This window comes from Saimiri boliviensis, chromosome 8 (assembly GCF_048565385.1).
Source record: "Saimiri boliviensis isolate mSaiBol1 chromosome 8, mSaiBol1.pri, whole genome shotgun sequence".
Classification (NCBI taxonomy): domain Eukaryota; kingdom Metazoa; phylum Chordata; class Mammalia; order Primates; family Cebidae; genus Saimiri; species Saimiri boliviensis.
The window spans coordinates 23,757,132-23,778,729 of NC_133456.1; the positions used below are offsets into that span (position 1 = coordinate 23,757,132).

General features: G+C 45.4%; 2 protein-coding genes across 4 annotated transcripts in view; one reads left to right on the top strand and one right to left on the bottom strand.

Annotated features, from left to right (window-relative positions):
• Window positions 1-18,536, bottom strand: part of EEFSEC (eukaryotic elongation factor, selenocysteine-tRNA specific) — a 268,729-nt gene extending 250,193 nt beyond the window's left edge. For both annotated transcript variants that reach the window (XM_003926404.4, XM_074404165.1), the window contains exon 1: window positions 18,162-18,536. In XM_003926404.4, coding sequence (XP_003926453.3) covers window positions 18,162-18,477 — 316 coding nt within the window. In that variant the 5' untranslated portion in view covers window positions 18,478-18,536. The remainder of the gene's footprint in view (window positions 1-18,161) is intronic.
• A 79-nt stretch (window positions 18,537-18,615) lies between these two features.
• Window positions 18,616-21,598, top strand: part of RUVBL1 (RuvB like AAA ATPase 1) — a 70,555-nt gene continuing 67,572 nt past the window's right edge. For both annotated transcript variants that reach the window (XM_074404167.1, XM_074404168.1), the window contains exon 1: window positions 18,616-18,799. The gene's annotated coding sequence lies outside the window, so the exon portion shown is untranslated. The remainder of the gene's footprint in view (window positions 18,800-21,598) is intronic.

Genomic DNA, 21,598 nt, shown 5'->3' on the forward strand with positions numbered 1-21,598 from the left:
CAAATGCTTTAAAAGATAAGTCAGATAATCTTTACACTGATGTGAAAGGGGGAGAAAATACATTTGACCCCTTGCTTCAAACAAAAATCTTCCCATCTGGTTTTTAATTAGAAAGCAGCTTGTTTTGCTTTTGCAACACTTTTTAACCTCTGCCATTTTAGGTACAAGCCTGCAAACCATATTTTCATTGATTAAAAAAAAATTAAAAATAAACGTTGAAAGAAACAATATTTTTCTTTTTAAGGAAAAAAAGATAGCAAGCAGCAAATTTTTTGAAGGGTCAGGCACTTAAAGGCATCTATGGGAAGCCATCATGGCTGTGGCCTACAGTTTATTTTGTCTTGAAAAAGTCAGAGGTCATTTTAACTATGCTGACCTGTGAACCTACACATTGATCATCCCCATCCAAGACTGTAAGCAAATACTGCCCTCTTGTGCACCAAATAGTTCCGGAGTCGGCATGGAGATGATTTCTACCCAACCGCCCTGTGGACAGCTTGCGATTGTACAGCTGGGTCTCCAGGGCCGGGAGATGTGTCAGGAAGAGGATGACACACATCTGTTACCAGAGTGCTTGCTAAAGTGTCCCCAGATTGCCTTATGAGATAGATTTCAAGATAAGAGGAAGAGGGAAAGATTCAGCTGAAGAAATCAGACCAAACATAACTGACTCTTATCTTTCCTAGAAAATATTCATTCCTCGAAAAGAAACTTTATTGGTTGTCATGAAGAGTTTTCTTATTATGTACTTTTAAAACTTTTAGAAACTATTAACAAACCTACAAAAATGACTAAGTAGTACCTATTTTTATCTAGGAAATCTTTGCCAGGAAAAGAAATTCCATTTGATTCTAGAAGGAAAAAAAAAAGCAGAGGGGTAGGGAAGCCAGATTGTTGTTTCTCAGACAAATCCCCTGAAGTTGGCCACATGCCCTTCCTCTCCTTTCTGAGATTCCCCCAAGCTGGGGGGCAGCGAGGATTACTTGAAAGTATTATTTCCTCTAACCTGTGGACAAGGTTATGTCACCAGAAGACCAAATTGGCATCTCAAGAAAGCTTTTTCTCTGGCCAGGAGCGGTGGCTCACACCTATAATCCCAGCACTGTGGGAGGCCGAGGCAGGTGGATCACAAGGTCAAGAGATCGAGACCCCATCTTGGTCAACAAGGTGAAACCCTATCTCTACTAAAAATACAAAAATTAGCCGGGCATGGTGGTGCATGCCTGTAGTCCCAGCTACTCGGGAGGCTGAGGCAGGAGAATTGCTTGAACCCGGGAGGCGGATGTTGCGGTGAGCTGAGATCGCGCCATTGCACTCCAGACTGGGTAACAAGAGCGAAAGTCCAACTAAAAAAAAAAAAAAGGAAAGCTTTTTCTCTTTTTTTTAGACAGAGTCTCACTCTGCTGCCCAGGCTGGAGTGCAGTGGTGTGATCTCAACTCACTGAAGCCTCCACCTCCTGGGTTCAAGTGATTCTCATGCCTCAATCCCCCAAATAGCTGGGATTGCAGGTGCCCACCACCACATATGGCTAATTTTTGTATTTTTAGTAGAGATGGGGTTTCATCATGTTGGCTAGACTGGTCTCAACTCCTGACCTTAGGTGATCTACCCACCTCTGCCTCCCAAAGTCCTGGGATTACAGGCATGAGCCACCGCACCCAGCCTCAAGAAAGCTTTAAAGGATGTAAACTACTGTTCCCTTGTTAAAGAATTTGAGAAAATCAATAGCAGAAAAATATGCATGCAAGTCTGAGGCTAGGCCATGCCTGCTCAGCAGGAACCTCAGGGGATGAGGAGCTGGTCTTCCCTACAATGAGTATCCAGTTCTGGTTCTGAGGTACGAATCATCCCAATATCTGCACCCACACCTTCACACTTCCAGACACAGAGGAAGACTGATCAAGTTCCATGCCAAACTTGTTTCTGGAAGAAAAAGAAAAGGGAAAATATGCCACCTGCCCCACTGCCATGCACTGCCTTCAACCCAAGAGGAGGCCCTGCAGAAAAGGGGATGGAGGGAAGCATGTAGGGCCTGTGCTCTGCGAGGCTATGCAAGAAAGGAGTACTGACCAGGAGTTAGAAGGGGCTAGGTGTCAGCAGAATTTTATTTACCAGTTCTATGATGTTAGATACTTAACATCTCTGATGTCCAATTCTTGATTTAGTGGTTCAGGAATATGTCCTTAACCTCCATGTGGCCTTTAGGTCATAAGCAGCCAGTGGGTCAACGTTTGATAGCCAAACACAATCGCAGAGTCGTGAAAAATGTCGAATTCACTTTCAGCCAGCATTGCCTGCCAACCCTGATTCCACATCAGTCTATCCCTCTACCATGGAAAGTAGGGGTTACAGTACCAGAAAATAAGACTAAGAATGGGTGAAGGCCAATAGGACAGCCATGCTGAGATCAGACATCCTCAGAAAGCTGGTCTGCTTTCTTTCATCTTACTCTGTCCCATTTCAGAACAATAGGACGTGCCATGCTTATCTTTCAGCAAAACAGTGACTGCCAGAGAGTCCAGATATACACATCTGTCCAAATATACCGGCAACACCAGGTCTACGGTGTGAAAACTGGCTGGTAACCTTTCACTTGTACCTAGCCCCAGGAGAGCTCAGCCTCAGGACCCTCACATGTGCTATGCCTTTGGTCTGGAACACCTCCCAGCATTCCAGGGGCGGCTCTTATGCCTCCTTCATAGGTTAGCTTCAACTTTATTGCTTCAGAAAGGCCTTCCCTGGCCTCCAAACTAAAGTAGATGCCCCACATACATTAGTCCCTATCTGAGCATCCTGTCTTGTCCTGCTTAGCACTTACATAATTTATAATTCCACACATTTTGTTTACTTCTGTATGATCTGCCTCCCCCACTAGACAGGAAGCTACATGAAAGCAGAAGCCACTTCTGCCTTGCTGACCACTGGAAACTCAACCCCTGGAAAACAGTAGTTGCTCAGGGTTTGTTGAATGAATTAATGTCATAATCCACCTTTCCTTCTACACCATCTGAGCTTAAGGAATAAGGTCGCCTAGCCAAATCTTCAGGACACTAAGAATCCTGGGAAAAGAAATTAAAGAAAGCCATGAAACCAAGCCAGGTGCTCAACCTGTCACAAAGAGTAAGTGACAGAACCAGCAAGGAGCTACCTGGGGAAGTACCAGAGGGCCTCCCCTCTTAGGGTCCAGTCTCAAACACTGCATACCCATGACAACAGCCTTGAAGTCCCAGGGGGCCTATGACTGTGACATTTGACATTTATGGGTGTCTTGGGCTTCCTGTGAGAAGACACATGAAGAGCTAAAGAGTGAAACTGGCTAGCTGATGGAGGTGAGTGACCTGGTCTGCAGAGGGACACTTACTCATAAAGGCTCAGGCCAGCACCAGGACAGCAGCAGAACAAATCTCTAACCTCTTGCCTCAGGGAGCCTTCCTCTCTCTCCCCAGGAAGTTTCTTATCACACAAGCACTTGGTAATGGTATAGGGAGCCCCAAGTTCACCTTTGGCCTAACAACCTAGCACTCCAGGAATTTTACATTCAGAAGGAAATCTGGACCCAGAACCTGGTGATCAGAGACAGTGATCTCTTTTTGTCATGTAGTCAAGAAACCCTGGGCAGAGCTAGTGTTCTCCCACTGGACAGCTGGCATACCCCTCTGCCTTTAGAAACCCTCTTCTCCCTTCACCCTCACAGACTATTTGCAGAACAATTACTGGCATCAGCCACAAGCTTGGATTATGCTCATTTCCCCATCCCCAAGCTCTGGGGCAAGTTTAAAAGTGCTCGTCCTGTCTCAGAATCAGGTCTGAATTAGTACCCTTCCTCAAAAGAACTTCAGTAGCAAAGTGAAAACAGACGCCCTAGACAATGCCCTTTGAAAGCCCCAGCAGGGACGACTGGTGACAGTGCAGCCCTGGCTCTGAAAGAAACCCTAAGGTTAAAGGTTCACAGAGGCAGAAGAATTACCAAAGTACAAGTTTGTTCAAATTTCCTCCGGCAGATTTAAACAACCAGGGTCAAGCTGAAGATTGCCAGCAAAAACCTATGAGACAACTCAGCCCCTTTGAACTGCATGGAGAAAGGAAAATATACGATCTGGGAGGGATCTATGTTATAGCTTTTAAAAATGTTCTTGAAAGGGTCACCCCTGTTAACTCAAAATCAGAAGGATGTTTGAAAACTGCTTCTCTAAAACAACAGGGCCGCTGGGCCCTCACTGTGTGCGGTGAGCTGCACTGAGGTCGCCGTGTTCCCGGCATTAGTGTGCTGACCCTCTGTGGGCCATGAAATTAACCATCAGCATGGCAGAAATCTGCTACGAGTTAAACTACTTTGCTACGCAAAGTGGCCTGAAAATGAAATATGAGGATTGAATTTCCATTGAAAGATTAACTTGTCTAACCTCAAGGCAGGCTTCCTCCACTGTTGAACTCTGTTTGGCTAGTTGTTTAAAGCACCACAAGAGCATGGGTAATTGGTGCAGGCAGTGGGAAATGACCTCTTCATTCATTCATTCATTCCAGCATGCACGTATCAAATATTTACTCTATGCCAAGGCCTGTCCTGGGCCCCTGGACATAAGAGTTGAATGATAACAGGCCCCTACCCTCAAAGGGATGAAGTCCAGTGGAAAACATAATCCGGTAAACAGAAAAGGGCATAAGATGGGGAGAAAATGAGATCATAGGGGTATGTGTAGGAAGTTACGGGCCCTCAAATGATGGTGACCTAATCTGGCGTAAGGGGGGTGGACAATGAGGCTTCCCAGAAAAGTGCACGTAGCCAGAATATGCAGCATGAGAGAGCACAGTCTGTCTGTACGGAGACCTGCAAGTGGTTCACTCAGCCTGGAGTTCTGAGATCCCAACCCCTCGGAGGGGGCCTCATCAACCATGCTAAGAAGTTCAGCCTTTATGCCAGCAGAGAGCAAATGAAGACTTCTACACAGGGAAGTAGTTTTTAAACTCTCTTCTATCCCTATACGTTCTGTGAGAGGCTGGAATCAAGGAGGCTATGTGAGGGGAATGCTGTACTCATCCGGCCAGGAGCTAGCAGAAGCCTGTCATCAGGTTGCAGCTGCAGTGATGGGAAATGCAAAGGCAGAGAGCAAGTGGGAGGGACAAGGTGTGGTGATGGATCCAGAGGCAGGTGAAGGAGGAAGACACACTGAGGAGCATTTCAAGGGCCTCACCTTGGGAGAGTGGAGGTGTCCTTCACTAGGAAGGTGACAAGCTGAAAGGGTGGAGTCTGAGAGCCTGCGGCAGTCATCCCCAGGCCAGGACATCTCAGGAAGATGACAGCTTCTATTACCAAATCACATGTAGGAGACTGCTCAAACCCAAATGTACAATAGGGACCGAGAACCCAGCCATTCCTCAGTCCATCAGGCCCTGCACTATCAAATACAGCAGCTACTAGCCACCTGTGCTTGTTTAAATTTAAATCAATTAAAATTAAATAAGACTAAAATTTCAGTCTTTAGTTACACTAGCCACAGTGCAAGTGCTCCAACAGCCATGAAGCTCGCGGCTGCCATGTTGGACTGTGCCACTGTAGAACATGCCTATCATCACAGAAAGTTCTGCTGGAAAGTACTGATCAAGCCACTGAAGAGATTTTTTTTAAAACACTGCTCTTCACAGCCAAAGTGTCTGATGGCCTTGTCTGCAGGGGATGGATACTGATGGGAAACACGGCTGTGCTGTAAGTGCCTCAGGGCTCCCTTCCAGTCTTCCTGTGGTCTACTTGTCTGTGAGGTCAGACAGCAAGTGCTGAAGAAATGGAGTCCTTCTTATGTAAAGTCTTTTTTCTCTAGAACCTAAGTTCTGAAGATCATCTCTGAATATGCCCTGGATCATCTTTTTAGAGAATAGAGAATGCTGAGAATACACACCCAAGGATCTTTATCATTCATGGCGAAAGATCCTGAAACTCACCTGGAAATGACCACAAACAGGGCAATTTTTTCCTCAAGTGCCATACCATCATGTACCTGGGAAGACTGAACTCTAGTGCCAATGTCAAAAGACCAAGGATAAACCACTGACCCTCCAGAGCTCTAAGCAACCCAAATAAATCTATGGTAAATGATGTAGCCACCAGGCCAAGCAAGGCAAGCTCCTGCAGTCAGACAGGGCAATACTAGCAAATTTCAAGCACTAATTTTAAAAGAAAAAAGTCAGGTTTATCTTTAAGCAGCACCTGTGCATGGCACCAAATAAATATCCTCAGGAAGTAGGTTAGAGACAAAGGAAATTATTTTAGTCTTCCTGAAGGCCTCAAGACAAGAGAGGAATCATCACAACACAAGAGATAGGGAAAGAGGGAAAGTCAACTTCTCTCTCAACAGCAAAAGTTGTTTTTTCTCCTGCCAAGAGAGGATCACCCACATTAACTAAGTCCTCCCTACCCACCCAACAAAGGCCACTTCAAAGCAGCAGGAACCTAATCACACAGCACAAGAAAATAAAAGACCCAATTAACAAAAGACAAAAACTCAAATAATCCAGGGGAGAATAGAAGCAGAAATCTCTATTTTTGACAATTTGATTTATATATAAAGTGCTCCTCAGGAGCCACAATTTTCTATGGAAGCAGGCATGGGCTAAGGTCTGAGAGCAACTCCTGGGCAAAGCCAGGGCCTCTGAAACCAAAGCCTGGCTACTTGTGTGCCCTGCAGCAAGCTGCCTACTGCTCGCAGCCTCATTTCTAGTAGCTGAGCAATGGAGATGGAAACACCTCCCTCAGAGACTGGCTGGGAGAATGCAGCGAGAGCCACGGGTCTAGAACAGTGTCCAGCGAACAGCAAGCATTCTCCATTCTTTCTTTCTCTCTCCCTCCAAGAGGCAGAACCATCCCTTGGCCACTGGTCAGCACTGCCACATCTGCAACCCCAGAGCCCCAGTTTCCCTGCTGATGGTGTCTTCCTTGCCTGCCTGCAGTGTCCTTCCTCTTCTCCTTCATCCAGCTGGGTCAGAAAGCAGAAGTTGGAATGAGGAGAGGAATGCCGGGCCCTAGGACCACTTGTCACCGCCCTCTCCTCAGACTCAGAGGGAGCTCACTAAAAGCCACCAGAAGGATCTACCAGCTTAAAACCTGCAAGCCTTCCTCCCAGAAGCTTTCCTAGCTCCTGAGATCTGGTCCTGGCTACCCTCTGGAAGCTTGGCCTGACACCCTGCTCACACTCCAGCCCTCCCTTTGTCTCTGCGTCCTTGTTTACTGTGATCCCTCTATCTGGAATGCCTCCCATCTTTGAAAATGCAAAATCTCAACCAATTCCCACAAGTCAGACTGGCCTGTAATCAATTCCCACAAGCCAGTCGGACTGGCCTGTAACCCAGCCAACCCAGACTCACTTCTTTTTACACCACTGTGTGCAAGTGCCAGCCACCCTGACTACTGCCCTTCTTTAGCCAGGGCTGCTCCCACACCTCTGGACTCTGCTAAGACTGTTTCCTGGATCTCCTCAGCCTGGAAATCCACAAGTCATCCTTCCAGGCCCAGCCGTGTGTCCCCTCCAGCAGGATCCCCTACTTGTCACCCCAAGCAGTAACTCACATCTCTGTGCTCATCTTTGATCTTGATCAAAGCCCTTACCACTCTGCATCTTAAACTGGCTATTGGCACTGCCTGGCTTCCTCCTCCCTACTTGGGACCATGAGCCCCTTGAAGACAGGCACAACTATGTATCTGCCCTCATGTCAAAACAAAGCCACACAACATGTGTGTGTAGAATCACTGAGTGAGCAGAGAAAAACACCAAATGAAGCTCCAAGTGGTCCTCTCCCACCACACAAGCTGCCGAAAGTCCTTAAAATAAGGGCTACGAACCCAAATGTCTCCACAGCCTAGGCACATCACAAAGATGAGGCAGCCTGCAGAGCACGTGCCACACGCCACACATTTAAAATGGCTAAGATGGCAAATTGTAGATTATGTGTATTTTACAAGTAGAAATAAATAGAAATAGGTTTTTTTTTACCAAAAAATGTAATACTGGTTCACACTACAACATGAATGAACTTTAAAATCATATGCTTACTTTGGGAGGCTGAGGCAGGAGGACTGCTTAACTCCAGGAGTTCAAGACCAGCCTGGGCAACATAGTGAGGCTAAATGAAAGGATCCAGATACAAAGGCCACATATTGTGTGATCCATTTACATGAAATATCCAGGACAGGTCAGTCCAGAGATATTAAGTAGATCCATGGTTGCCTAGGCCTGGGAGAGGGGTGAATGGGGAATGACTACTAGTAGGTACATGGTTTCCTTATGGGGTGATGAAAATGCTCTAAACTGAGATTGTGTGAGCTAGCTACACAAATGTATGAGTACAGTGAAAACCACTAAGTGTTCACTTAGTGCACACTCAGTGAAATGGGCGAATTTTATGGTATATAGATTGTATTATCATATATAATCTATATACCATAAAATTATTTTTTAAAATTATATAAATATTATATAAAATAAAAAATGTTTTTAAAATTATTATCTACTGTATGCCAGGCCCTGGGTTGGCCCTAGACCTACAGAGAAGATTCAGATATTGTCTCTGCCCCATGCTGCTTCCAGGCTGTTGGAAAGGAAAGACATGGAAACCAGTAACTGGAGCAGAGTGTTAACACCAAGAGTGGTGATTGCTGTGCAACCAAGTCTAGAGCCTGGGAGAATAAGGACTCATGCTCCTGCTCCCTATCCTACCATGAAGCTGCCTCAGAAGTGCCAGGCTCCACCCTCACCAAGACTGGGCCTCCAAGATACCCAGAATACTGGAGCTATAGATACCATCATTTTCTGCACATCGAAGCCCTTACTGGTAAAGGGGACACAGAATTGAGCTCTTAAGGCAAGAGTATCTCATCCCCAGCCTGGTTGAGGCTCCATCAAACAAAAAATATGACAGAAAGGGGAATATGTCTTAGGGCTTAATTTATGGGTTGTTTCCTGGGATGCCTGCCCAAATCCTACTCCAACCTGGATAAAATGATTGTGAAGAAAAACCCAAGAGACACGCTGATAGAAAACAAAGGAGATGCTCAGTGAAAAGTTTAAAAGCAATTTATTTTAAGTGATTACAGCTTTACCAAAAGCTGTGGCTATGATTTCCTTCTGACTTTGATTATAACCTTCCAGCAAAATATTTGCCTCAAGAAGGCAGTCTTTGCATTATTTTCTATTCCTAGCATGACTACAAAAATATTCTTTGATTTAAAATTTGATATGTTTTGTTCTCAAGGGCAAGCCCCATGAGAAGAAAAATGTACCCCAACAGAATGAAATATGACTACCTGCTTCCATTTTTCTTTCCTGTTGGTTCCCGCTCAAATATTCTGCATTAATTTAAACTCAAGGCTATGTCTCTGATGTTGTGCTACTCCCACACTGTCACCCAAGCCAAAGCAAAGTCACCCGCTGTCCAGCACCAAGAGAAAGTGCTGCAGACAAAGCTCAACTTGAGTCTCCTGGAGGCAACTAAAGGCAGTCCAGTGCTGTGGGAGACCAGGTGGGGCCAGAGAGCGATAAGATACCAGGCAAAACAAGAAAATTTGTACTTGAATAGTAAACACTTTAGTACTGAGTGAGGCAGCCTTCCTATTTAACATAAGAGTCTTTGAAGCAAGTGAAGGCAAGCAACCTCAGCTTTAGTTGTGGTGGAAGATGTCGAAGAAGCAGTACTGGAGAGTAGAACCTTCTAGTTATGGTGTGTACCTTACAGTGAAGAAGAGAAAGAAAGCTCTCACTGGATGGGCACAAAGAAATAGGGAACTCAGGCCTGACAGATACTAGGAACTAAAGAAGTGAAGCTGAAGGAAGCATTTCCACTGAGAACGCCTTCAAATATGCTCAGTACTTTAGGACAAACATACATAATTACCACCATTTCACATAATGTATTCCTACACAGACTCCCATAAGAAGACTGGGGGCAAAGAAAACCAAAAGTGGCATTTTGTTGTTTGCTTTTGCATTTGAATAACACCCAAATTCCTCAAGGACACCAAGGCCTACTTGGCCAAGCCCCCGGTATGTTATTTCTGCTTGGAGTAGGCTGCTTTTCAGGGATATGTGCAGATGCCTAAAGGGTATCATAACAAATTTGGTTGAAATTCATTCACACACATGAATCCCTTGTTTCATTCATGAGTCCAGAGAGGGCATCTGCTGAAGGAATGAAGGGCACACAGCTCAATAAAACAGACCAAAGGGGAAAAGCCTTCTCCACATGGGCGCCAAGAACACAAAGCTAGAAAAACCGAAAAGGCAAAGTAGCTTAACTTTTACAAAGAACGTTCTCTCCAGGCTGTAGAGACAAAAGTCTCCTAGGCTCTTGGATGTTTCTCTCCTTCAAGGAGAATAACCTGAGTCAGGCTTAGAAGTCTTGTGCAGTCCTCCTCAACTCTGGGCAGGGAGGGCCCAGAGAGGGTTAGAGCCACACAGGAGGCACTGCTGAAATGGTGGGTAGAGAAGGCAAGAGGTCCAGGCGACAAGTTGCAGTGCTGATCATTAACAACCGGAACAAAAGACTGGGAGACAATACACTGTTAATCCTCGCAGCCACCAGAGGACTATAAATTGCCAAGCCAAGATACCAGCATTTTTCAGCCCTCCTCTTTCCTGCCAGAGTTAGATTAAGGATAATTCTAAGTCCCTCACCCCCACCCAAGTCTTTAAAACACACGTTACTGAATCTTTTTGAAGTTGTAACCCTGAAAGATTTATACTCTGAAATGGATTCAAGAAAAATACTGCTCGGAAACACTACAGGGGGCTGGAATGGATGGATACACTTTTTCATTTGCACTGAGAATGCCAGCATATGGGCTGTGCAGTCAGATCAATGTGGGTTCAAAGCTAGTTCTGCCACTTATTAACTGGATTCCCCCGACCTCTGAGCCATGGTTTTTTTCATCTGTAAAATGGGAATATCACTTCTTACCTCCTGGGAATTGTGTGAAAATTAAACAAACAAACCGAAAAAACAGCATACAGACAAGCACTAAATAATGCTAAGTATTATTATCATTGTTAACCCCACAGCAGTACTTAGTTTTATTTGTGGCCACGTGGATGAAGGGAGATAAAACCCAATTTTCTCTGTTAAGAGGGTGTGTGTGTTGGGGGGTGGGGTGGGGTGGGAGTGTATGTGTGAAGCATTTGGGGAGGAGCAGTGGAATTAGGGAAAGCCAGCTTTAATTTAAGATATATTGGCCAGGCGCAGTGGCTCATGCCTGGAATCCCAGCACTTTGGGAGGCAGAGGTGAGCAGATTACGAGGTCAGGGGATCAAGACCATCCTGGCTAACATGGTGAAACCCCCATCTCTACTGAAAATAGAAAAAATTAGCCAGGCATGGTGGCACGCACCTGTAGTCCCAGCTACTTGGGAGGCTGAGGCAGAAGAATAGCTTGAACCCAGGAGGCAGACGTTGCAGTGAGCTGAGAGCACACCACTGCACTCCAACCTGGGCAACAGAGCAAGACTCCATCTCAAAAAAAAAAAAAAAAAAAAAGGTATATTAAACATGAGAGAGATAATCACAGAACTTCAGACAACTGTTCAAATTTCCTTCTCCTGGGGATAACATATTCCACAAGGGGTCTAAATTATTCACAGTAGCAAGGAACTCTAACAAGAGCCCAATCTCCCAGGGATGCCAGGTGTAGGTGCAGCAAGATAAAACCACACCTGCTGCCAGTGGGAATCCCTGCCCAGCAATCCTGCAACTTTCTGTCAAAAGCTCAGCCAAATCATGTCACACACCTGCTTTAACAGCCTTCCAAGGAGCTCCAGGACCCTTAGGACAAATCTACACTAAGGGCCATTCTCTAGGGTATGGGCCCCGCCAACCCGTCTAGCTTCATCTTTAGCACACTTCCCATACCACCCTGATTTCCAGCCATGCCTAAATGCTGGCAGTTAACTCCGATGCTGAACAGACACAATGGCATGGTTAAGAGTCAGAGCCTTGCCCTCTCCTAGGAAAGGTCTTTTTCCGTTTGCATGCTATACTCCACCACCCATCAGAGTTACTCCTGCTTGTGCCCGTGTGCAAAGAACTCAAGAAGATCACTTTGTACACAGTTGTATCCTCTCCTGGGTTCTGCTGTAATCTCCTAAACTGGAAGGCAAAGAACCAACCTGCATTATTCACTACAGGTCAGGCCCTAAGCTAGTTGCTTTCTGTCAACTAACCTACAAAGAAGGTTCTCTGCTCACTAAAACTGGTTAGCCCAGGAGCTGGCACACAGGCTTCATTCGTCCAGAACTTACTGAACTTACCTATCCTATGCCACGCTCTGGCCCAAGCACTGAGAACACTGGTGAATGAGACAGAGAAGGTTCCTGCTCTGCTCTCATGCAGCTCACATTCTAGCAGAGGACAGACACTCGACAAGTAAACACACGAAGAACATCAGGTAGTGAAAAGGGCTACTGGGGCAATGAAACAGAGACATGAGAAAGTATGAGGGAGTGAGGGTTAGAGAGACAACTTTAGATAGGTGGGGCAGGAGAAGCCTCTGAGGAGGTGCCATCCAAGCAGAGACTTAAATGATAAGGAGCTAGACACCCAACAGCAGCAACAACAGGTGCAAATATCCTGAGGGAATCAGCCGCTGAGCGCCTTGGAGGAGTAGAAGTGAGGCCAGTGTGACTGAAAGTCAGAACGGGGAGCAGTTGCTGATGGGATTGGAGGAACGCAGAGCCAGACCATTGTCCTATGAGCCAAAAAGAGCCTGGATTTTACTACAAGCACAAGAGAACCCACTGGAAAGTCTTAAAGTGTAGGGATGACATGATCTGATGAACACTTATAAAAGGAGAGCAATGCCCACTGTGCAAAGAATAAATTAGAGGGAGGAGGAGAACAAGCAGGCAGGGGGCAGAACTGTAGAAGTCCAGGTACCCTAAGCCAGGATAGCCTTGGGGCCACTTCAAGAAGGCAAAGACACCCACGAGTTTGTGGACCATGAAGTGAACCGAAGGTATTAACCAGATCCAGTTAGGGGTAGCAGAGTTAGGTTCCAACACCAGCCCAAGGCACTTTGCTTGGGTTTCTTCATCTGAGAAATAAGGCTAACAAACACCCGTATCACACAGGGTGGCTGCACAGATGCACGTTCCTGGCAACAGGCCTGAGCCAGAGCAGACACTCAAAGGGGAACACCTTCCCTTCACAAGAAAAAGAAGTGTTTTTCTCAATTCTCTAAAAAAGAAGGTGGGCCTCTAATCTATTCAAGGAAGAATGGTAGCAGCCTCGGCCACAGCATTTCATAGCATTCAGGCCACATTTTAAGAAGAAGATAAATCTCCCTACTCCAGAGATGAGACAAAAATGAGCAACAATATACATCCAAAAATAAGTTATTCTTCTATGGTTTTAGTCTAAATAAAAAACTTGCCAAATTCTTTGGGAAATTACAATTGGTTACATAGGATCAGGCAAGTGCTGAAACCTTTTTGCATTATGAAGAGCTTCTTTATAAATGAGGCATACCTCAAAGATATTGTGCATTCAGTTCCAGACCACTGCAGCATAGTGAATAGTGCAATAAAGCAAGTCAAATTTTTTGGTTTCCCAACGTGTATAAAAGTGACGTTTACATAACATGTAGTCAATTAAGTATGCAATAGCAGTATGTCTCAAAAAACAATAAACATTCCTTAATTTAAAATACTTTGTTGCTAAAAAATGCTAACAATTACTGAATCTTCAGCAGGTCATAATCTTTTTGCTGGTGGAGGGTCTTGCTTCAATGTTGATGGTTGCCAACTGATCAGGGTGGTGGTTGATAAAAGCTAGGGTGACTGTGACAATTATTGAAATAAGACAATAAAGTTTGCCACATGAGTTGACTCTTCCTTTTACAAAAACTTATCTGCAGCATGTGAAGCTGTTTGATGGCATTTTACTCACAGTAGAATTGCTTTCAAAACTGGAGTCAGTCCTCTCAAATCTTGCCACGGCTTTATCAACTAAGTTTATGTAATATTCTAAATCCTTTGTTGTCATTTCAAAAATGTTTACAGCATCTTCACCAGGAGTAGATTCCATCTCAAGAAACCACTTTCTTTGCTCATGCATAAGAAGCAATTCCTCATCCACTCAAGATCATGAGATTGCAGCAATTCAGTCACATCCTCAGGCTCCACTTCTAATTCTAGCTCTCGCTCTTTCCACCACATCTGCAGTGACTTGCTCCACTGAAGTCTTAAACCCCTCAGAGTCATCCATGAAGGCTGGAATCAACTTTTTCCAATTCTTATTAATGTTGATATTTTTACCTCCTCCCATGAATCACAAATGTTCTTTATGGCATCTAGAATGATTCTTTCCAGAGGGTTTTCAGTTCACTTTGTCCAGATCCATAGAAGAATCACTATCTATGGCAGCTAAATATACTTCTTAAAAAATGAAACCTGAAAGTCAAAATTACTCCTTGACCCATGAGTTGCAGAATGGATGTTGTGTTAGCAGGCATGAATACTTTGCACATCTTCATCAGAGCCATTAGGTGACCAGGTACATTATCAAGGATCAGTGATCTTTCTTCTAAGCAGTAGGTCTCAACACTAGGCTTAAAATATCCAGTAAACCATGCTGTAAACAGATGTGCTGTCATCCAGGCTGTGTTGTGCCATTTCAAGAGCACAGGCTGAGTAGATTTAGCATAATTCTTAAGGGCCCTGGGATTTCTGGAATGGTCATTGAGCAATGGCTTTAGCTGCATTAGCCCCTAATAAAAGTTAGCCTTGTCCTTTGAAGCTTTTGTAGCCAAGCACTGACTTATCTGTAGCTATGAAAGTCCTACACAGCATCTTCTTCATATAAGGGTGTTCCATCTACAGTGAAAATCTGCTGTTTAGCGTACTCACCTTCATCAATCATCTCAGTTAGATCTCCTGGATAACTTCCTCCAGCTTCTCCATCAGCTCTTGTTGCTTCATCTTGTACATTTATGTTCTGGAGATGGCTTCTTTCCTCAAATCTCATGAACCAACCTCTGCTAGCTTCAAACTTTTCTTCCGCAGCTTCCTTACCTCTCTCAGCCTTCACAGAATTGAAGAGTTAGGGCCTTGCTCTAGATTAGGCTTCAACTTAAAAGAATGTGGTGGCTGGTTTGATTTTCTATCCAGATCACTAAAACTTTCTCTATAAAAGCAATAAAGCTGCCTTGTGGCCAGGTGTGGTGGCTCACACCTGTAATCCCAGCACTTTGGGAGGCTGAGGTGGGTGTATCACAAGGTCAAGAGATCAAGATCATCCTGGCCAACATGGTGAAACCTTGTCTCTACTAAAAATACAAAAATTAGTCGGGTGTGGTGGCACACGCCTGTGGGTCCACCTACTCGGGAGGCTGAAGTGGAAGAATAGCTTGAACCCAGGAGGCGGAGGTTGCAGTGAGCCAAGATTGTGCCACTGTACTCCAGCCTGGTGACGGAACAAAACTTCGTCTCAGGAAAAAAAAAAAAAAAAAAAAAAAAAAGCTGCTGCCTTGCTTTCTTATCATCTGTGTGTTTACTACAGTAGCACTTTTAATTTCCTTCAGGAACTTTTTCTTTGCATCAAAAACTTGGCTCTTTGGTATAAGAGGCCTTGCTTTCATCTATCTCAGCCTTTAACATTGCTGTCGTCACTAAGTTTAATCAAGTCTAGCTTTTGATTTAAAGTGAAAGACAAGGAACTCTTTCTTTCCCTTGAACACTTAAAGGCTATTTACTGGATGAATTTTAATACTGTCATGTCTCAGGGAATAGGGAGGCCTGAGGAGAGGGAGAGAGACAGGGAGCAGCCAGTAGGTAGAGCAGTCAGAACACACACAACATTTATTAAGTTTACTGCCTTACTTTAAGTGCCCCTTGTAGCACTTCAAAATTCCAATAGTAACATCAAAGATCACGAATCCCAGATCACCATAAGAGATGACATGTGTTTGAAATGAAGTGAAATGTTTGATGCTTAATGTTTGATCAAAATTTTGAAATATTGTTAAGAATAACCCAAATGGCATACAGACACAAAGTGAGCACATGCTGTTGGAAGGTTGCCACGAACCTTCGATTTGTAAAAATCACTATGTGCAAAGAACAATCAAGTGAAGCACAGTAACATGAGCTAGGTATATATATATATTGGAAGGGGACGGGGGAACTACAGGTAGCCTGGGGAAGCATGCAAAGGACTCCACCTTTGTAGTCAGGCAGACCTGGACTGTTTCACTGACTAGCTGCCTCCCTAAGCCCCAATTTCCTCAATTATTAAATGGTAACCACCACACTCCTTGCAGCGTTTGCCCAGTAAGTAGCAAACACACAAGAAAAACCAAGCCAATAAATAGTTGGTTGTGTAGTTACCATTATCTTCCAGTAGGAGGAAGGTCCATAATTAGGTTCAAAGGTCAGAAAGGAAGAAAGCTAGGCTTCGAGCCCAATTTTGTCTGACTCCAAACGTATCTCCTTCACCACTCTACTCACTTCATCTACTCTATTTACTAGAAAACACTAAAAATTTGCCATCTCATTTTTTAACCTCTGCCTTCCTCCTCCAGTCTGGACTGGCTCAGAGTTCATGTCCTAAAATGTATTTTGATGTGACCAAATAGAATTCAGTTATAAGGAGGCAGGGAGGAATGGGTAGAGAATCATGTGCCCCTTAATATTCCCCTGACTGAAACATGGATTGAGAAGAAGACTTTAGATAGTGTGACTCTGGCCAAGTCCCTTCATCTCTTCAAATCTCTATTTCCTTTACTGTAAAATAGGGAAATGATCTCTGACTGCCTGCAACATGAAACAGTTGGGAGGTAACAAAGATGAAGTACTATACTTAACAAGCTTATCATTATAGCTGGGACCCACAATGCCCAGTGACCAATGAGGCCATCTGCCACCAAGCCAATTATCATCTGCCAAACACATATTCCCATGTGTGGCATATAGAACATTGCTGGAAGGAAACACAAGGAAATGGGAACAGAAAGGTAATCAGGTACTGGGGTGAGCAGTGAGAAGTAGACTTCTTTAGCTACATGCCCTTTATACGATGTGTTTATATTATTGTATCTTTTTTTCTAAAAACAAAACATGTTTTAAAGCTCTTTCCCCATCTTTAAGTGGAGTTAAATGGGTTTGGAAAAGTAATCCACAAAGGTATAATAGTGGTCTTTTCATTTGCAGAGATGGGAGGAGTACAGAATTTAGGACAGTGGAGTAAGTAAGGGAGTGTTTGCCTTATTTGTGATATTCTATTTCTTCACACGTGGTATGTATTCATGTATACATGTATAATTAAAAATTAACGGTACCTCTTTGGAGGGCATTTTGGCAGTAGCCACCACAACCAAAAACACACATGCCTCTTGCTCCAGCAAATTAGTTCTATTATGATACAGATACACAAACATACCAAAGACTTCTAGAATATTCACTGCAGCATGGTTTGCAAACACTGGAAACAACATAAACGTCCATCATTAAAAGATTTGTTTAGAAAATGTTGGTACAAATGTGCAGTGGAATCCTATGTGAGCTTTAAAAAGAATGACGTAGCTTTTTGTGTGCAGATATGGGGCACTCTCCAGACACAGTGTGGAGTGAAATCGTGTCTAAAAGGAAGAGGGAAAGAGGGATTTATACAATACACAGATATGCTTGTATTGACCTAGAGTCTTTCTGAAATGATATACAAAACTGGGAACAGCGGCTAACCCTACGAACGGGAAACAGGACACCAAAGGGAAAGGTGAATGGAGACAGCCTTTGTATGTATACTCTTTTTGCAGCTTTTGAGTTTTCTTTACTTGATCATGTATTATAAACATATTTGGTAGTTTTTTATTTGTTTTTTGTTTTTTTGTTTTTGTTTGTTTTTGTTTGTTTGTTTGTTTTAAGGAAAGCACCTTGCAGTTTGGTTGCGCTAGGTGGGAAAAACTTCCATGTCAGCTGGCTGTGAGTTCGAATCTCAAAGCCTCTGCTTGCTTGCTGAAGGGGGGCGGGTGTCCCTGGGCAAATCACGTGCACCTCTTGGGGCCTCAGGGGCCCCACCAATGAGGTGGGGCGATCTCCCGTCCCGGCAGAGGCTTGAGCGAATTCGGACACGGAGCTCGGCCGTTCCGCCCGCGTCCCTGAGCCCAGCTCCCGCCCCGGCCCGCGCTCACCGCCGATGATGGTCCGGATGAGGGAGGCGTGCCCGGGACAGTCAACCAGCGTGACCTGAAGCAGTGGCTCGCCGGGCTCGGGATCGGCTTCGGGCGCTGCCTGGAACTCGGGCAGAGCGGATCGCAGGCGCGCGGGCAGCGGCACCGAGAAGCACGAGAAGCCCAGGTCGAGCGTGATGCCGCGCTCGCGGCTCTGCGGCTGCTTGTCGAAGGCGGCAGTAGAGGCTGTGGTGCTCAGGGCCCGCGCCAGCGCCGTCTTGCCGCTATCGATGTGGCCCAGCACACCCACGTTCACGTTCACTCTCCGACCTGCCATGCCGCCGCCGCCGCCGCCTAAGACACCGGCCCGGCCCGCCCCTCACCTCCCTCGGTAGTCGCCACGGTCCGGCGGGTTAAACTGCCCCCCCCAGCAACAGGCGCGCCAGGCACACCCGTTCCGGCCCCGAAGCTTCCGCCCTCCAGAGGCCCGCGGGCACCGCCGAACGCCGTGCTCCGGGTGGGTGCTCGAGGAACGGGAGGTCACCGCCGACAGGGTTGCTCTCTCACCTGGCTCCTCCTACCTGAAGCCTCCAGGAGCCAGAGATCCGGGGATCCTTGCAATCATTCACGCATATCAGCAAACTCTTACCAAGTGCCTGGTGGGTACCTCTGGGCTACAGAGCCCGCTAACGTTACATTCTAGGGGGTGAGGGCTAAGTGAAACAACAGAGACTGAACCAGGCCATTTCAGAGAGCGAGAAGTCTCCTCAGTAAAAGAAAAGCTGAGGTAAAAAAAAAAAAAAAAAGAGCGGGAGAGGGAGGACGGACAGCTGCCTAGCACTGGGTCAAAGAAGACCCCTAAGAGTTGCTATCTGAGTTGAAACTCTAGTGTTGAGAAGGAGCCAACCGCGGGAAAGGATTGTTTGAAAATGGAGGAGGACGACATTATCTCTGACTCAGAAATTCTCACCCCGAGAGTCTATAGCCTGGGCTTAGGAGAGGCCACAAACCTCCAAATTACATGTACAGTGTCTTGTGATGTGTTCGTGCTCGAGAGAGGGTCCACGACTCTCACTAGATTCTGAAGTGTCTAGAACCACAAAAAAGGTTGTCAGCCACAGTCACCAACCAGAGGTCACAAACCTAAGTGTCTGCCACCGCTCAGCCTCAGCCAACATTGCCCCATCCTTCCTTTTTTTTTTTTTTTTTTTTTTTGAGACGAAGTTTCGCTCTTGTTACCCAGGCTGGAGTGCAATGGCGCGGTCTCGGCTCACCGCAACCTCCGCCTCCTGGGCTCAGGCTATTCTCCTGCCTCAGACTCCTGAGTAGCTGGGATTACAGGCACACACCACCACGCCCAGCTAGTTTTTGGTCTTTTTTTAGTAGAGATGGGGTTTCACCATGTTGACCAGGATGGTCTCGATCTCTCGACCTCGTGATCCACCCGCCTCGGCCTCCCAAAGTGCTGGGATTACAGGTGTGAGCCACCGCGCCCGGCCCCATTTTTCTTGAGAAGAGAGTGTTTCTGTAACGATGTGGCGGTGGAGCACAAAGACCACTGGATCTTACTTTTGCCCTCGGTGATGAGCCAGGCCATATGCTGATGTATTCATGCTTGCAGTAACTGCCTCCCTTCCACCACTCAGCACTAGGAACAGAGTCGGTGTTTTAGACTGAATTGTATCCCTCTCAAATTCGTATGTTGACACCCTAACCCCCAGTGTAATGGTATTTGGAGATGGGACATTTGGGAGGTTAGATGAGATCATGAGAGTGGACCCTTGTGATGGGATTAGTGTCCTTATAAGAAGAGAACAGATACTTTGTTTCTATTTCCCATCTTGCAAACAGGGAACAGTAAAAATATGTCTTCCATTTTAAAAATAAACTGGTAAAAGCAATAGACATGTTTAAAAGGGTGGATTAGTAAACAGGTAATAAGAGCTTTAGAGGCTTTATGTACCTCTGAGAAACACTTCAACTAACAAAAGGTTTTGTACAGGGCTTGGCTTCAAATAAACCTCATTTCTCACCTTTGTTTTACACAGAATCCTGAAATGGTGATGAAAAGAAAAAAGGTTTGGGCAGGGCATGATGGCTCATGCCTGTAATCCCAGCACTTTGGGAGGTCAAGGCAAGCAGGTCACCTGAGATCAGGAATTTGAGACCGGCCTGGCCAACATGGCAAAACCCTGTCTCTGATAAATATATAAAAATCGTCGGGTGTAGTGGCAGGCATCTGTAATCCCAGCTACTCAGGAAGCTGAGGCAAGAACATCTCTTGAACTTGGCAGGTGGAGGTTGCAGTGAACCAAGATTGTACCACTGCACACCAGCCTGGGTGACAAGAGTGAAACTCCATCTCAAAAAGAAAAAGAAAAAATTTGTGTTTTGACACTTTAATGTTGTATTGGCCTCACAGACTCAATAGTGAACTTCACGCATTGACCTCTGAAGTATTGATTGAAACTCGGGGCAATGCTAAGCCTTGGGAAATGCTCACAGTCAAATGTGAAAGTGGGAGGGGGACAGCCAATGTAATCATCTGGTATTTACAAGACAGAGAAGGGTAGGTTTTGAGTGGGAGTGAGCTGTGGGCATGGAGGATGTGGTCGAGATGCTTTTTTTTTTTTTTTTTTTTTTTTTTAAAAGACTAGTCAGGGCTGGGCGCGGTGGCTCAAGCCTGTAATCCCAGCACTTTGGGAGGCCGAGGCGGGTGGATCACAAGGTCAAGAGATGGAGACCATCCTGGTCAACATGGTGAAACCCCGTCTCTACTAAAAATACAAAAGATTAGCTGGGCATGGTGGCGCGTGCCTGTAATCCCAGCTAGTCAGGAGGCTGAGGCAGGAGAATTGCCTGAACCCAGGAGGCGGAGGTTGTGGTGAGCCGAGATCGAGCCATTGCACTCCAGCCTGGGTAACAAGAGCGAAACTCCGTCTCAAAAAAAAAAAAAAAAAAAAAAAGACTAGTCAAGCGCAGTAGTGAGAAGGGAGGAAAGAGTAGAACAAGGAGTTTGATCTGTAGCTGACTGTGGACAATCAATTGAGATAACTCAATACCTTCGGACCAGCTGAGATGCTTCTTAAAGGTAGTGGCACCTGATTTAAACTGGAATAAAGTGCAGGGAGCTCCCTAGCAAAGGTTGGAAGGGGTGTGACAGCGTGGGATAGGGGCATTGAAGATGGCAGGGAAGGGAAGTGAAAAGAATGGAATTGAAGACGAGACTTCAAAGTTACTGTCCCAGGGCAAAACTAATCTGAATAAGACTAGGAGGTACTTCTGAGGAGTAAGGGATTCGTGGGGGTTGACTGGTAAAGGGCTTAAAGGCATTTTCTGGGGTGTGGGGGTGGTATATATCTTTACAGAGGTTTGGGTTTAGTGAATATGAACTTAAGATTTGTGTACTGTACCATATAGAAATTTTATATTAAGAGAAAAAACTGCCGGGCGCAGTG